We start from the raw sequence: 15710 nt of genomic DNA, 5'->3' as shown, positions 1-15710 counted from the left end.
TTGAACATGATTACAGTATCCAATTATTATCAATTTCATTATGTCAAAGAGAGAAGACTACAACACCTTTTTTTAACCCATCAAGTTGAAAAAGCTCTTAAATTTAATTTTTTCAATCTACAAGACTGGGATTAAAAATACCTTCTTGTAGGAACACTCATGCAAAGGGACAATCAGACCCCAAGTGAAGGCCTCTGTGCAGTTGGGCTGGAAAATTCATTATACATAAGCCAACCCATCGGGTAACTACATGTGTGAAGAACATTTAAAGCAAGGTTCTCACTGATGAAGGAAGAAATCACAAGTATTGAAAGAGGGAAAGACAAAACAAACTCTTGTTTCCCGACTGGAACAGAACACATCAGGATGAGCTCATGGTTCTCTCTAGCCATAAAGAAAAAAAGACACTGAAATGTATATACACCCACACATGCACATACTCCAGAGCTCTGGCCACTGAGAGGTCCCAAGAACAGCATCATATCTACAGCAATGAGCACTGATTCCACTCAGTATCTTTTCTTTTTTCTTTCTTTTTGGTGGGGGTGGGGGTTTGTCAGGAATCAAACTCTCCATCTCATGCTTATCAAGCAGGCACCATGCTGCTGAGCTGTATCCCCAGCCCTCATTTCAATTTCTAAAAGCTACTGTTCACTAAAATGAACCCTCAGAGAAATGTCAGGTTGTAGGACCAGAGCAGACAATGCATGATGTAAGCTCATAACATCTTGTGCCAAGAATCAGATACATATTCAAAGAAGCATAGATGCATGTCTAGAGAACCAAGAAGCCAACTCAATAGGGCTCCTGCTGGCCAGATCAGAGACAACTGAGCTTCACCTCAAACCAGAGTAACAAACCCACTGACTTACTGATTAGTAAATTAGTAACTTACTAAGTTGGTAAACTAGATAAAATAGAATTACTATCTAGATATAATTTAAAATTTGAGAAGGAACAGGACAGTTATACATTTCCAAAGTATTTTCCTATGTGTTAAAATACTTGGGGTTTTTCTGGGGGGTGGGAGGAGAGTACCGGGAATTGAATTCATGACCTTAAGTCCGCTAGGCAGGTGCTTATGTTGCCAAGCTATATCCCCAGGACCCTAATAATACTTGTTAACAAAAGGAAAGAGTAATTTTCCAGTGGTGGAGCCTAGAAGACATCACATTCATCAAATGAACATCACAATAATGAAATAAATTAAAAGCTGTACCTGGTAGGATTCAATGAAAAGAATACAGTGTCATATTAGTGAAAAGTTCTACCAAAAGCAAATAACCTAAATCTAATCACAGGAAACAACAAACCCAAACTGAAGAACATATTCTAGAGCAATAAGGTCATAAAGGTCAAGGAAAACTGTGGAACAGTTCTGGAGTGAGACTAAGAAGACATGACAATTGAAAACAAATCTTTCACCAGAAACCAAACTATTACAGGTAACTGTGCAACATGAACAAGGTGAAAGTCAGAAGGTACTGATATATCATGCTCCTTTCCTGATTCTGGTGGTTTTCCAAAGAATGCTGGGAAAATGTACTGGCTTGTAAAAAACTCATACTAAAGTTTTCGGGGCTGAGGGAGACAACAGTCTAACACCTTATTCTCAGATGAGTGAAAACTTTTTCTATTATACTTCCAACATTCTGGGTAATTTTATGACTGTGTCAAAAAAAAAAAAAAAAAAAAAACCTCCTTTACTCATCTCAGAGGTATAGATAATGTGAATTTTAAATGCAAATAAAGTTTTGTGTACTGGTCTGAGCCTGTAAACCTATTATTCAGGCAGCAGTAGGATTGCAAGTTTGTTTGTTTGTTTTTTTTTTTTGTCTTTTTCCTTTTTATCGGTACCAGGGATCGAACTCACGACTGCCTGCTTTCAAGGCAGGCGCTTATGCCGCTGAGCTAAACCCCCAGGCTCTAGGATTGCAAGTTTGAAGCCAGCCTGAGCAACTTAGTGACTTGCCAACAACCATCTAAAAAAAAAAAAAAAAAAAAAATTAAAGGATTGTGGATACAGCTCAATGCAAAGGCAGTAAATTCAATTTCCAGTACGGGGAGAGGTATGTCCGTTAAATAAAAAATTGCTTAAATTTTGTTTTTTTAAGAGACAGGGTCTCACTATGTAGTCTAGGCTAGCCTCGAACTGGCAGCAATCCTCCTGTCTCAGCATCCCTAGTGCTGGGATTACAGGCAAGTGCCACCATGCTACCTGGAGGTAAATTTTTAGAAGTGTCATACAGCCTGGTATGGTGGCACATATCTGTAATTCCAACACTCGGGAGGCTGAAGGAGGAGGATCACTTCCAGTTCGAGGCCAACTGGGCTACACAGTGAGTTTAAGACCAGCCTGATCATAGTGAGACCTCGCATTACATTACAAAAAAAAAATAAATAAATAAGTATCATATATATGCAAAACAGAATTATGATAAAACAAAAGTTTCCTAATGGTTACTAGTGGTGGACACACCAGAGTGATGGATCACCTTCAATCAGGACTACAATCCATCATTAACACTTGATTTATATAGTGCATGTTCATTTCTGACATCCAGAGAACCTGGCACACAGAACACCAACCAAATTCTACATGGCCTGGGTCCCATACCTCTCCTCTTGAGGAGTCTTTGCTAGGAGATGAAGATGATGAGTGAGGTGCAGCCACCAAAGAAGTAGCACCAATGGCTGCAGCTGGAGGGAGTTCGCGCTCTTCAGTCCCTGGACGTCTGTTCCAGCTGGGGTCACTCATGGGTCGCCGGACAGAAGATACTATATCAGAGCTCCTACTGCGAACCAGTCTCTCAGGGTAAGAATGCCTTTGCTTGAATGCTTCAATTTCAGCTGGAGTTAAAACATGGGAACCAAAGATGGGCAATCTGGCCTCATTTCCTCCCACTGCTCCTTCTAGGATTGGAGGGTCTGGAGGTGGATGTGATGGTCTGGCATAGTGAACCTTTGGCCTCACCACTGCAGAAGCCCCTGCAACACATAAAGCTTTGTAACCAAACACCATTTCACAAATGCATTAAGAAAAGAGCTGGTTTCCCTCTTCTGTTTCACCAGTTTACCTTCATGTGAAGACAATGGATCAAACATGGCGAGCAGGGACTCTGACTGAGAAGGAGGGGAAGTCAGCTGATGGGCACCTAGAACAGGAGGGCAAGCTGTGAGACTAAGCCAGAACTTAACCAAAGTGCGCGCAGGGCAGGGGCAGGGGTCATCTAACATTTATTTGTCAACAGTGCTATTTAACATTTTATCTTCACATATGGATTTTCCTTATATTTAAGGAGGCTAGCATGCATACATTCTTTGCATATGTGAGTGGGGGTGTGGTGCTGGGGATCAAATTCAAGGCATCACACATGTGAGGCAAAGTGCTCAACCACTGAACTATGCCCTGGGCCACAAGTACTTAATACTTCTCATGGCCAAATGCCACATGGTTAACACAGAGACCACAGATCCACTGAGTCTTAAAATTCTGATCACAGAACTCTTTTTATACCCTTAAAAATTACTGATGTTAAAACTTTTGATTATCTATTGATATTGACAATATTAGAAATTAAAACTGAAAAGGCAGCTTAAATATTATTTTACTTACTATAACCATAAATGGTAATAACCTTTTTAGAAGAAAAATAACTTTATTTTCCAAAACTAAAAATAATGCAAACAGCAGCCCTGTTTAACATTGCGAATTGTTTCATACATGCTTTAGAGACACAGTCAGACTCTCACATCTGCTTCTGTGCTCCATATGTTGCAGTACGTTGCTCTGGTTGCACTGGATAAAGAAAACCTGGCCAGGTATGGTGGTGAACAACTGTACTCTCATCACTTGGGAGGTTCAGGCAGGAGGATCACTGTGAATTCAAGACCAGCCAGGGCTGCATATGAAACCATCTCAAAAAAACAAAACAAAACCAAAGAAACTCCTATTTGGGAAGACTTAGTAATTACCGAAAAATAATTATCCTTAATTTTCTGCAGTGACTTACTATACCATCCCATGCTGGAAGTGTAGAACTGCAGCAAGCACTGTGCAAGGTCCTGGGTTTGATCCTCAGTTCTCAAAAAAAGAAATTATCATCCCTTTTCCAACTGCATAACTATAAGACACAGTGAGTTCAAGACCAGCCTGAACTACACAGACAGACTGTCTCAAAAAGAGTGGATGTGAATATATTTAAAAGCCATTCTTATTTCCTCTTCTTACCATGTGTTATCTCATCCATATCTGGACTAGTGACAGAATCTTTACCCCCAAAATCAGAGCTGCACTCAGACCTCAAGTCTTCGATCTTATTGGGAATATCCTCAGAGGTCGCACTTATGCCTTTAAAAAAAAACAAATAGCAAACAATAAACAGCAAGAATAAAATAACTAAACAAAAAGTACATTAATTTTTGAGAAATATAAACATTTTCAAATTTTATACATTCCACATGTACTTATGTGTGAGCTGTTTAGTAATATAATATATCCTTTATCATACTGCTGCTCAAATATATATAAGGAGGTGATCAAATATATGGTGAATGTTTAGGTTTTTAAACATTTATTACAGTAAAACATTGTCACTTACCCCCCTCAAAAGTACTCCTCCCTGCTTCAAATACACCTATCCCATCATTCTTGCCAGTATGCAAAGCAGTGCCCAAAGTCCTCTTTTTTCAGTGTCATTACAGTGATAAAAAAAAATGCAGTAAACGCTGCTGCCAAATGCCACCCAATGGAAAGGCAGCTTCATAAAAACATGGTGGGTCCTCACTCACCCTCTTCACTGGATCTGACACTCTTCAAGTTCTGGCTCTTCCCCAAAATCCAAATAACCAAGCCTGCCCCTACTGCCATCAGATTGGTTCTCAAATTGTCAGGTAAAATGGGGCTGGAATAGGAGGGTCACTGTGAGTTCAAGGCCAGACTGGGTTATATACTGAGTTCAGCACTGCCCTGAACGACATAGCAAGGCCCTGTCTAATAAAAATAAATAAATAAAACAGCTGGGTGTAGTGGTGCACCTCTATAATCCCAGCACGCACCAGGCTGAAGCAGGAGGATTGCCACAAGTTTAAGGCCAACCTGGACTACACGGTGAGTTCAAGGCCAGCCTAAATTACAGAGCAAGACCCTTTCTCAAACAAAACAAAAAACAGGGGACTGGGCCAGCAGAGCAGTGAGAACAGCCCAAGTGCCACCAGTGCTTCCCTTTGAGGCACTGTGTCAGGGCAGATGTACAAGGCATGTCAGATTACACATCGTGTTGTGAGGGGCACCTACTGCAAGACTGAGCACCAGCAAGCCAGTAAAACCAACACAATATGTGAGAACAGTGCCAGAATACGTAACTATACAGAGAACCCAAAACTTGTCAGTCCCGCCACACAACTGCTCTGCCAGTAAGTGTCAGCACTGCACAAATGCAGAGCCATAGTGGACCACCATAGTCTTGTGAACAGTGCAAAGATCAGTGTACTTTTGACAGGAAAGGTGACAGAAAGAAGGCAGATGGGAACAGCTGTATCTGCTATGCACACTTTCTTAGCAATGTGTCTTCAGAAGACCAAAGAGCAGAGGAAGCATCTAAGCAGTTCTTCTTCCACCAGGCTCCAGGAGAAGGAGCAGGACAACCATTTTAACAGAAAACACTTTCTAAATAATCAATTCAAATGAAATTCCAAAGAAAAAAATCCAACTGTGAGTCAATCACAGCTAGCAGAGACAGCTTTTCCCCAGATCTGGCTCTGGACTCTCCAAGCAATGACCACTTGTCATCACTGCCCAAAGGAATGCAGCAACAGCTACTCTGAAGATAGTGCATTAAAGGATCAATGAGGCCAGAGAAAGACGAGACTAAAAAGTAGAAGGCTGATTTTCAGTATCAGGAATCTCAAGTGAGGGCCAAAAGGAGAAAACCCATGAAGTCACCGAACAAGTACAGGCCAAAAACCAAAGAATCCTAAAATTTTATTTTTAAAAAATAATGATACTGTTTTACCATGAAATTGAGTTGCTAACTTTTTAAACACTTTTTGTTTTTTTTGTTTGCTTATAATAACAGACATTTTAAAATGCAGGGTTATGGTTTGCACAGATTTGACAAATGTGTGTTAATAAAAATTGATAATTCAAGTGTATTTTTTAACGTCAAAATGACAATGAAAGGTAAACATTTTTAATTGATTGAGGACATATAGGCAGCCACAATAGTATAACAAAAGACACTCATGAAAGAGGACTCCAGAATTGCTTCAGAAAGTGGCAGAATGATATGCTAAGTATGGCTGAAGAAAGGTGACTATTTGGAGGGGGAATAATGGCAATGTGTCACACTGAAATAAACTTCGAATTTATTTAGTTATTGATTGACTGATTGTCTTTTTGAGACAGGGTCTCATTATACAGTTCAGGCTGGCTTTTGAACTCACTTTTTAGCCCAGGCTGGGATTACATGCATAGGCCTACCATGCCTAGTGCAATCACACCTCATACTTACTTTGCTTTATACAATATCACATCATGTGATTTGAGAGGTGGTATTTGAGGCAGGGTTTCATTATGTAGCCCACGCTGGTCACAAACTAACAGCAATCATCCTGCCTTGGCCTTCTGAGTGCTGGGATTACTGGCATGTGCCACCACGCCTGGCTGTCATGTGATATTTAAAAACTACAGCAGAGGCTATCATGAGCAGAGTTGTGCAGAAATTGTTTATCAAAAATATGAGCAGGCTTTAAAAGTCATACATTAAGTTCTCAAATGTTTAGGATGCCATAGAAATAATTTTGTCTCCTGAAAACCATTAAGCTGTGAAATAAAACATGTACATCAACTTTACAGAGAGGGAGAAGAGAAACACCTTCAAATTGCTATTCTTAAAACAAGACAAGACATACCCGACACGACACTGAGGCCTGGAGTGCTGGGGCGGGAACTGACCTCCCTGACATCCGTATCATCAGACGTGCTGCCCAGTCCAGAACAACTCTCCAGCTCCTGCAGGCGCTCCTCCTGCTTCAGGTCTGGGGCCTCTACACAGAAAACAGGAGCAGTCATATTTGTGATTCTGCTATCATGCTATAATTTCAGCTTTTATGGCCCAGATAAACAGGTAATAAGATATAAATAAAATCGGGGTATACAGAATTGCAAGTCTAGGCCAGAGTGAATTAGATTAAGTGTCACAGAAGTTGTGATTTCACTGCAATATAAGCAGTACAGTGCATGAAGTTTTTATAGATCACTAATCCTAAAAGTACACTGTTGATTAATATGTAAACTAGACAAAAACAGGAAGATACAGAATAGCTCCGCATTAAATCAGTGCTCCCTAAAAAACAACTCCCATGAATACTCAAAAGAAGGTAAGCTAATCCTACTGTCTCCACTTCTCTCCAGACAAGGCTAGCAGATCTGAGTGCTTTAGTACAGCATCATAAAACATGAACTAGGATCACTTAACTACTGTTAAGCCAAGTAAATCAGACAGAATGTAATGCAGTTACTTATATTTACATTCTAGTAGCTGATAATTTAGTTGAAGGCAAAGATCATAGAAAAAAAAGTAGAAATACAATATATAAGAAATAACAAAGCATTGGTTGGCATAAAGATTTGAAAAAAAAAGAAATAACAAAGCAAAGGCATTTTTATAATAGACTTAGAAGAATACTCAGGACTATTATCTGTATTTCAAATTATTTCAAAATACACAAATCTGTATTTCAAATTATTTCAAATACACAAAATACACTATTTCAAATAATTGAAAGTGTATTTCAATTATTTCAAAAATACATTAAATATATTTTAAGGAGCCATACTGTTTCCTGGGATAAACAATCATGGTCACCAGGTAGTCAACCACTTAGGTTCTGAGCTGTGTAGCTACTGCTATCCTGGGACAAATTTGCAACAGATACTGAACTCACTGATAGATACGTATAGAACCCTGGTAAGTTACAAAGAATTGCTTCCAAAATAAATGACCAGAGTCTGAAAGTACCAGTCATCTTAGTTCATACTATCTGATGTTGCATTTTTTAATGGATAGAAAAATGCCCTAATTTTGAAATCTTAGCAATATGATTAACTCATAGTTGTCAAATGTATATTTGACAAAATACACCTAATACAGAAATTAGGATACCACATACATTTAAAACTTCTTTGTAAATGAAAAATCAAAACTTAATAGGATACTAACCCGAGTCACTTGGCAATACCTCTACACTCCAAGCTTCACTTGTTGTCTCTGATATAGTAGAACCAGTGCAGGGATCAAGGAGCACTGACCCTGAGCCCGGAAGACACAGCAAACTGCCTAACATGCTCTCTGCTGCTGTACCTGTATAGCCAGCAGGAAGAAAAACATGAACAAAGACCTGAGGAAGAGAATAGTGATTGTGGAGAAAGGCCACACACTAAGCTAACAAAATCTTTCCTCTAGAGACATGGTGATACATGACTGTGATCCCAATACACAGGAGACTGAAGCAAGAGGATCACTGAGAGTTTGAAGACAGCCTAGGTGGGCTATATAGTGGGTTTAAAATCAGCCTGAAGTACATAGTTAAACGTTATCTCATAAAACAAATCAAACAAAAAATTTCCTCTACCCAAAAGAAAAAAACTGAAGTAAGAATTCCAATAAGCAGGGAAATACAGGGACATACAGCTCAGCAGCACAAGTGCCTGCCTGGTAAGTACAGGTCACAAGTTCAATCCTTGTACAAAAAAAAAAAAATTCCAACAAGCAGCCGAGTATGGTAGCACATGCCTGTAACCTCACCACTCGGGAGGCTGAGGCAGAAGGATCACTGTGAGTTCAAGACCAGCCTCGGCTACAAAGTGAGTTCAAGCCCAGCCTGTCTGTAAAATGAAACTCTGTCTCTAAAAAAACAAAAAAGGAGAGAGCAAGTGAGTATGAAAGCATTAAAAACAAAAAAATGTGTAGAACTTGCCTAAACATAATGGGGAGAGGGAAGCAATGGGTAGTGAGTGGGTGAAGAGAAGAAACGTGTCTACAGATTAAGTTCAGTGACAGTTATGGGAAGTTCGTATTTTCTCTTATATTTGTTTGACATGAAAAGAAAATAAAGATGGTATTGACAAGACTGTATGAATCTTTCAGAATTTATACAATAGTATTTTAAAGGGCTGGAGATTTAGCTCAGTGACATAAGTGACAGCCTGGCAAGCATGAGGTCATGAGTTCGATCCCCAGTACCAAAAAAAAAAAAATCAAAATAAAACAAAAATAGTATTTTAAAAAGGGTTAATCTTTAATGTATATAAACCATGATAAAAAGGACAATTAAAAAAGAATTAATCCTTTTAGAGGTGAATTAATTTTTTTAAGAACTTCAATAAAATCTTATTTCAAAGGATTCTGCAGCTATCCTCCTTAAGAATTCTCACCTTAAGGTAAATTGCTTAGTCTCAGGAAAACAGACTAAGAACATATACTATTTTCTGCAAGTAAGATTTAACCAGAAGCTAACTGAAATATTGGTTTTTCTCCCTTATTTTTAGGTGAAGGCAAAAAAGGAAAACACCACTTATATGTAGTTTTTTAAAAAGTATTTAAATGTCTTCTTCCCTAAAGGAACCTCTGTTTCCCAGTTAGTGTTGACTCTCTCCCATGGGTGGGTGGATCTGAGTGAGTAAACAGTGAACTTCCAGACACTGAGAAGTAGTTACCTGCAATTTCCTGCAAGCGATCTTCATCGATGTTAGGGTCAAAGTCACTCCCCAAGACATCTGTGCTCCAGGTCTCACTCACTGTTTCTGATATGTCCCTATCGTCTGTTAGTCCCATCATGTCACGAATCTCAAATTTTCTTAGTTTATCATCAAGATTATCTTGTGTTGTAGCTATCAAAAACAAAATGAAGCATTCTAAAAAAGGGTAGCATAACTATAACTTGTAAACTGTTACATATTTTATTGTTTTATCACCACTGAACATGTAGTACCATCCCAGATCTAACTAGACCAGCCTGCTCCCCACTAAATATGACCCCCAAATAAGATCAGAAGGGCTTCCCATTCAACTTTCGCTGATTGTGAGAACTAGTGTCCAAACAAGAACCAGCTAGCTGACCCAAACTTGAAAGCAAACATAAATTTTGGGGTTGGTTTATTTATTGTGTAGCATTACTGTAGTAATAATTAACTGATAAACTCATATTAAGTGTTTTTTAATTAAAAATAAATAAACACCTTGTTTTGCTGGACATGGGCACATTCCTGTAACCCCAGCACTGAGGATGCTGAAGCATAAAGATTGCTGCGAGTTCAAGACCAGCCTGAGCTACACAATGAGTTCAAAGCTAGCCTGAACTACACCATGAGACCCTGTCTCATAAAACAAAAATAAGCAAATAAGTAAATAAATGTAGTTTTTTACTTCATGTAGTTAATTCATGTCTGCATTCAAGAGTTCATTTCTTCCCTAAACCAGCTATCATCAGTTCACGTTTTATTTTAGTTTTTTGTCTTTTTTCTTTTTGATTGAACCCAGGGCCTCACATCAATTCATCCTCACCATCAAAACCCACAATATTGGGGATTGAATCCAGGGTCTTTTCACTAGGCCATATCCCCAGGCTTTTTTTATTTTTAATTTTGAGACATGGTGCTGGAGTCGCTAAATTGCCTCCGTCAGGCTAGAACTTGCAATCCTCTTGCCTCAGGCTACCAGAGCACTGGATTATAAGTGTGTGCCACGGTGACGAGCATCAATTCACTTCTGAATCTAATTTTTCACAAAATGTAAACTACCAGTCACCTGCATTAGAATTGTCCTGAAGGCTTGCTAAAGAAGCAGTTAAACTTTTGTCTTGCAATAACATTATTTTAGGTTTCTCTATTATTTGCAGCAAATTTAATCTTAACTGATCCAGTAAAACAACAATGCTTTTGCTCAAGCCACATACGGTCCAATGGCAATACTCTTTTCCTTTCTGTTCTTTTTTTTTTTTTTTATCGGTACCAGGGATCGAACTCACGACCGCCTGCTTGCAAGGCAGGTGCTTATGCCGCTGAGCTAAATCCCCAGCCCTCTTTTCCTTTCTAAAAAGTGGACTGAGCCAAGGATTTCTGGAAGACTTGGGAAATGGAATTTTATAACACTGCCCAGGTCATTTTCACGCACAATGAAATCTAACAATTCCTGCCTCAAATGTAGTTAGGAGAGATTCCCCAAACTCAAGATCTTTAAATGAACATACAGATCTTTCAAAGCACAAAAGGATGTCACCTTCGGCCCTTGTCCTCATCAATGGCACACACCTTTTACTGGATTTTGGGTTGTTACTAAAGCAGACTTCCCTCTCCCCTTCCCTTGCTGCATTTCCTACCCAAGACGGAGGAAGTGCTGTGGTTTCTCCATCTCTTGTATCTGCTTACACTATGCCAAATCCTTCACTTACCATGAGTCATCTCCCCTCTACCTGTGCAATGCCACAGGTATTCAGGTGAGAAAAATTTTCCAGAAAGCCATTCTCTATACTTTCAAACACATGTCGCTTAGCCAGAATGGCAAAAACATTTGTATATTTCTAATTCTTTTCCTATTCTAAGTTCCTTAAGCCTCAAGTATTTGTAAATATTACAGAGCTAAAATACAAATTTTACAAACTTTTAAATAATTCGTATTACTGAAAGTAATTTAAACCCAGACAATTCACTTAACAAGTAAATATCTTTTGTTTTGTTTTGTTTTTTGAGACAGAGTTTCACTATGTCATTCAGGCTGGCCTCAAACTCACTATGTAGTCCAGGCTGGCCTCAAATTCATCACAATCTTCCTGCCTCAGCTTCATGAGTGGTGACACCTGACAGTAAACACATTTTACTGTCATCAGTGTTTACCTCATCATGACACCTGACAGTAAACACATTTTTTAGAACTAAAGGAATAGGGCTGGGGATGTGGCTCAGTGGTAGAGCACTCAAAAGGCCATAGGTTCAATTCCCAGAGCCCCCCGCCCCCCGAACAAAAAACAACTGAAAGAACAGCACATTTGCAATCCCAGCACTTGGGAGGCTGAGGCAGGAAGATAGTCACAAGTTTGAGGCCAACGTGGGCTACATAATGAGCTGAAGGTCAGCTTGAACCAAGTAGCAAGACCCTCTCACAAAAAAACAAAACCAAAACCAAACAAACAAAAAAGAACTAAAGGAACAATGAATAAATACAAGTTTAATGGTCATTATATAATCAACTTAAATCTGCTCTTAATGAACACAGCTTAGTTATGATTTCTTTCTAAAATATGCCCGAGAGTCTCAAAGGTTCAGAGGTTGGCTTGTGGAAGGTGATTAAATCAGAGTGCTACACTCATCTTGGATTAATCCACTGGTGAGTTCATAGCTAATGTGCTGTAAGGAGGTGGGGCCTGGTGAGCAGGTGTGACCTGGCAGGGTGTATTCTTGTTGTTATCTCTTTTCATTTCTCTCTGCTGCCACTGGATGAGAAGCTTCCCTCAATCATGCCCTCTGCATTGCCACTTCAGCCTTGAAGGCAACTAACCATGGACCAAATCCTCTGAAACTGTGAGCCAAAATGAAATTCTCTTCATTTAAATTACAAGGGCCAGGTATTCTGTCCCAATGATAAGAAAGAGACTAATACAACAGCCAACTTACGTGCAAACATTCTACTTATCTTGCAATTAGGTATATATTTTTCTAACTGTGTAACTGTGCTCAACTTTACCTTGCTCATGTTCTAAGAGCTGTAATGCTTCAACTCCATTACTTCCAGAAGGTCCTGCTCCAAGCTCTGATACAGACTCTCCCTCCAAGTCTAGAGAAGACACTGAATTGGAGCGATTTGAAGGACCTAGAGAAATGTTTACCCTGTAAGTAACCTTTTTAAAATATTCATTAGCTATCATGCAATTGATAAGAGTAAAGGCTGATTAAAGTTCTTTCAATACAACATTTACACCTGAAAATATGCATGCTCCTTGAGCCGGTAGATCTGCCTCTAGGACATTATTCTAAAAAACTAATCTAAATTTGCTTGTTGCAGAACCTCTAATAACAGTGGTGACACATGTGCCACAAGAGGCATCCAGGATACTCTGTCTGCATGTGATCCAAGTTGTCCCACCCAAGGTTTGACACATTATCAACATGCATACCACAGAGATAAATCACATTAATTGTGCAAAAGCACACCAATGCAAGCTTTTATCTCTCAACAAAAAGATATTTGTATTACTGAAAGCTCTGTTATTGTGATTTTTAAGGCAAAAATGTTAATGTATGAGTTATGAGTCACTTTTTCCAAGCTAAAACCTCAAGTTTCAGGTTTAATCCGACTATAGGCATTTTTACAATAAATAAGTGGATTTTGGGTTGCAGTTTAGACAGTCAGCCTCTAACAGGCTTGCCTTCATTGTCCTGTAACATCCAAAGCATAGAAGCAGCTTACCTACTTACTCAAATAAAATGCTTCAGTAACTTTGACATGCCCATTTGAAGTTAAAGAAAAGAATCACTTAAAACCATGTTACTGGGGATAAGGATTTAGCCTATTGGTGTAAGCACCTGCCTGGCAAGCACAAGATCATGAGTTTGAACCCCAGTGCCAAAAAAGAAAAGAAAACAAAAACTACGTTACTTATAAGTAAAACTACAAAGGGAAAAGTTAATGCTATTTTAAAAAGTTGTAAAACAGGGGCTGGGGGTTTAGCTCAGCCGCATAAGCGCCTGCCTTGAAAGCAGGGAGATATGAGTTCGATCCCCGGTACCGATAAAAAGGAAAAAGACAAAAAAATTTTCAAAAAAAAGAAAAGTTGTAAAACATCATTAACATAATTTTGGTATATATAAGCCAAAATGTTAACTGCTAGTATCAGAATAGTAAGGTTATAGGTGTTTCTATTTTTTTTTTTTTACATTTTCTAGGATGAATATACATTACATTATGTCCCTGACCTACAAACATCAGGGTTGTAAACTTTCACAGATAAGAGTGGACCTTGCATTAGCAACATTTGTTGATGTGAACAAATCATGGAAATAATTTGTGTGTCTGCTGGCAAAAAGTTTATGTACAGTATTTGTGCACATTCACAAATACGGGGGTTTTTAAAAACAGTTTACATTGTCCATTTGTGTCAAAGGTATAGTCAGACTTACACACCAATCTGACTTACAAACATTCTCCCAAAATCAACTCATTCATAAGTCAAGGATTTATTGTACTTATGTGATTTTTTTTTAAGTTAGAGAAAAGAAGTAATTACATTTATCTTTACTTTTAAATGTTAGTAAACTTGAAGATCTTTTCATTGAAAAAAATTGTCTTAACATGTAAAATGACATTCTCAATCCACAATCTTGGCTTATGATTTTTTTATTCCTATTTTCACTGTATCTTATTTCATAAAAGTGTGAGCATTAAAAAAAATCATCAAAAGTACACAGAACCTCCTAAAATACTAATAAGTCTATTTTTTTCCAAATATACATGCATTATATCCTTCTAAAGGAGCTCTATAAGCTTTGGTATACATTAACACTGAGAAAAAACTTGCTATTATTCTATGTAAATTCTTTGTTTTAATAGCCTCTTAAAATCTTAAGGAAACAATCTTTATAGATAACTATTGAAGCTCATTAGAGGAAAATTTCATGATTTTCCTCAGTGAGAGACACAGATGGTAAATTTATAAGGCTCCTTTAAAGAACACAAACAAAATAGTACTTGAAGCACACAATTCCTGGAATGAAGTAACCCTTCACCTTCAGATATGCCTTCCAGATTATCACTGCAGAGGGAAAAGCGCAAGGTTTTATCAGGTTTACCGTGGAGTTTGTTTTCATCAACAGGGACATCTCCTTGTCCTCCATCCGCAAGCTGCATATTTAGGACCTGAAAAATATAATGCTAATTTTGTTTTATCACAAATGAAAGACTACTGATAAGAAAATAAACCACAGCAAATGCATATTTAAATTCTTCTAAATATTAAATGATCATTTCAAACTAAAACCCATTTAAAAGGGCTGGCAAACTTTTAAAATCAATGAGTATCAATATAAAGAATATCAGTTAAACAACAGAGACCCTGCCTTTCCACTGACCTCCCAGCATCAGAGATTAAACAATCAGACATAGTGAACAGTCATTGAAATGAGAGGATCAGAAGGCTTTGATGTCTTTTTTTTCCTGTCCTATCATGTATGGAAACTGGAGTCTATTTTATTAGCTTAGCAGTTAGCAAGTGATTTGGCAGATTTAATACCTAGAATTCAAAACAAAACCACACCACACCTTACAAAGTCCTTGCACACTGGCCCTGTGTTAGGATACTTCCTATCTATCTAAAGGGCTTCCAAGTTTTTCCCTGAACATGTGTGCATCTCAAGTTCCTGGAATATGTGAAAGCCTTGTACTCCTAGAACATCCTTATCCAGACTCTTCTTTCCTAGGATCTTCAGTCTATCTGATGCTTCCCCTGACTGTCATCCATTGTTCCAGGCAGCAGCAATAAATATACATATTTGCCTTTCATCACTTTTTCTTTTGCTGCAGTGCTGGGACTGAACCTGGGATTTCAGGAATGCTAAGTACACAGTCAACCACTAACTACATCCCCAGCCACACAATGCTTCTGACAAATGCCAGTTGACAAGCTACTTCAACCCTAAGGAACAAGAGAGGTGAACAAAA

At 38.4% G+C, this 15710-nt stretch overlaps 1 protein-coding gene and 1 pseudogene across 15 annotated transcripts in view; one reads left to right on the top strand and one right to left on the bottom strand.

Moving 5' to 3' along the window:
• Nucleotides 1–15710, bottom strand: part of Gapvd1 (GTPase activating protein and VPS9 domains 1) — an 84314-nt gene that overhangs the window by 20532 nt on the left and 48072 nt on the right. For 6 of the 15 annotated variants that reach the window (XM_063227358.1, XM_063227374.1, XM_063227401.1 and 3 more), the window contains 8 exons: nucleotides 14780–14924; nucleotides 12741–12866; nucleotides 9719–9892; nucleotides 8223–8363; nucleotides 6913–7047; nucleotides 4232–4351; nucleotides 3078–3155; nucleotides 2618–2988 (listed from right to left, as the gene is read on the bottom strand). In XM_063227358.1, coding sequence (XP_063083428.1) covers nucleotides 2618–2988; nucleotides 3078–3155; nucleotides 4232–4351; nucleotides 6913–7047; nucleotides 8223–8363; nucleotides 9719–9892; nucleotides 12741–12866; nucleotides 14780–14924 — 1290 coding nt within the window. The remainder of the gene's footprint in view (nucleotides 1–2617; nucleotides 2989–3077; nucleotides 3156–4231; nucleotides 4352–6912; nucleotides 7048–8222; nucleotides 8364–9718; nucleotides 9893–12740; nucleotides 12867–14779; nucleotides 14925–15710) is intronic. The other 9 variants (XM_013153465.3, XM_013153469.3, XM_013153471.3 and 6 more) reach the window with 4 other exon arrangements.
• Nucleotides 5249–5993, top strand: LOC111757070 (protein FAM76A-like; annotated as a pseudogene).

This window comes from Cavia porcellus, unplaced genomic scaffold (genome assembly GCF_034190915.1).
Source record: "Cavia porcellus strain 051 isolate PalLab524CR breed Dunkin Hartley unplaced genomic scaffold, mCavPor4.1 scaffold_1, whole genome shotgun sequence".
NCBI lineage: Eukaryota > Metazoa > Chordata > Mammalia > Rodentia > Caviidae > Cavia > Cavia porcellus.
Note: the sequence above shows the minus strand (reverse complement) of the source record. Positions and strands in the feature narration are given on the sequence as shown.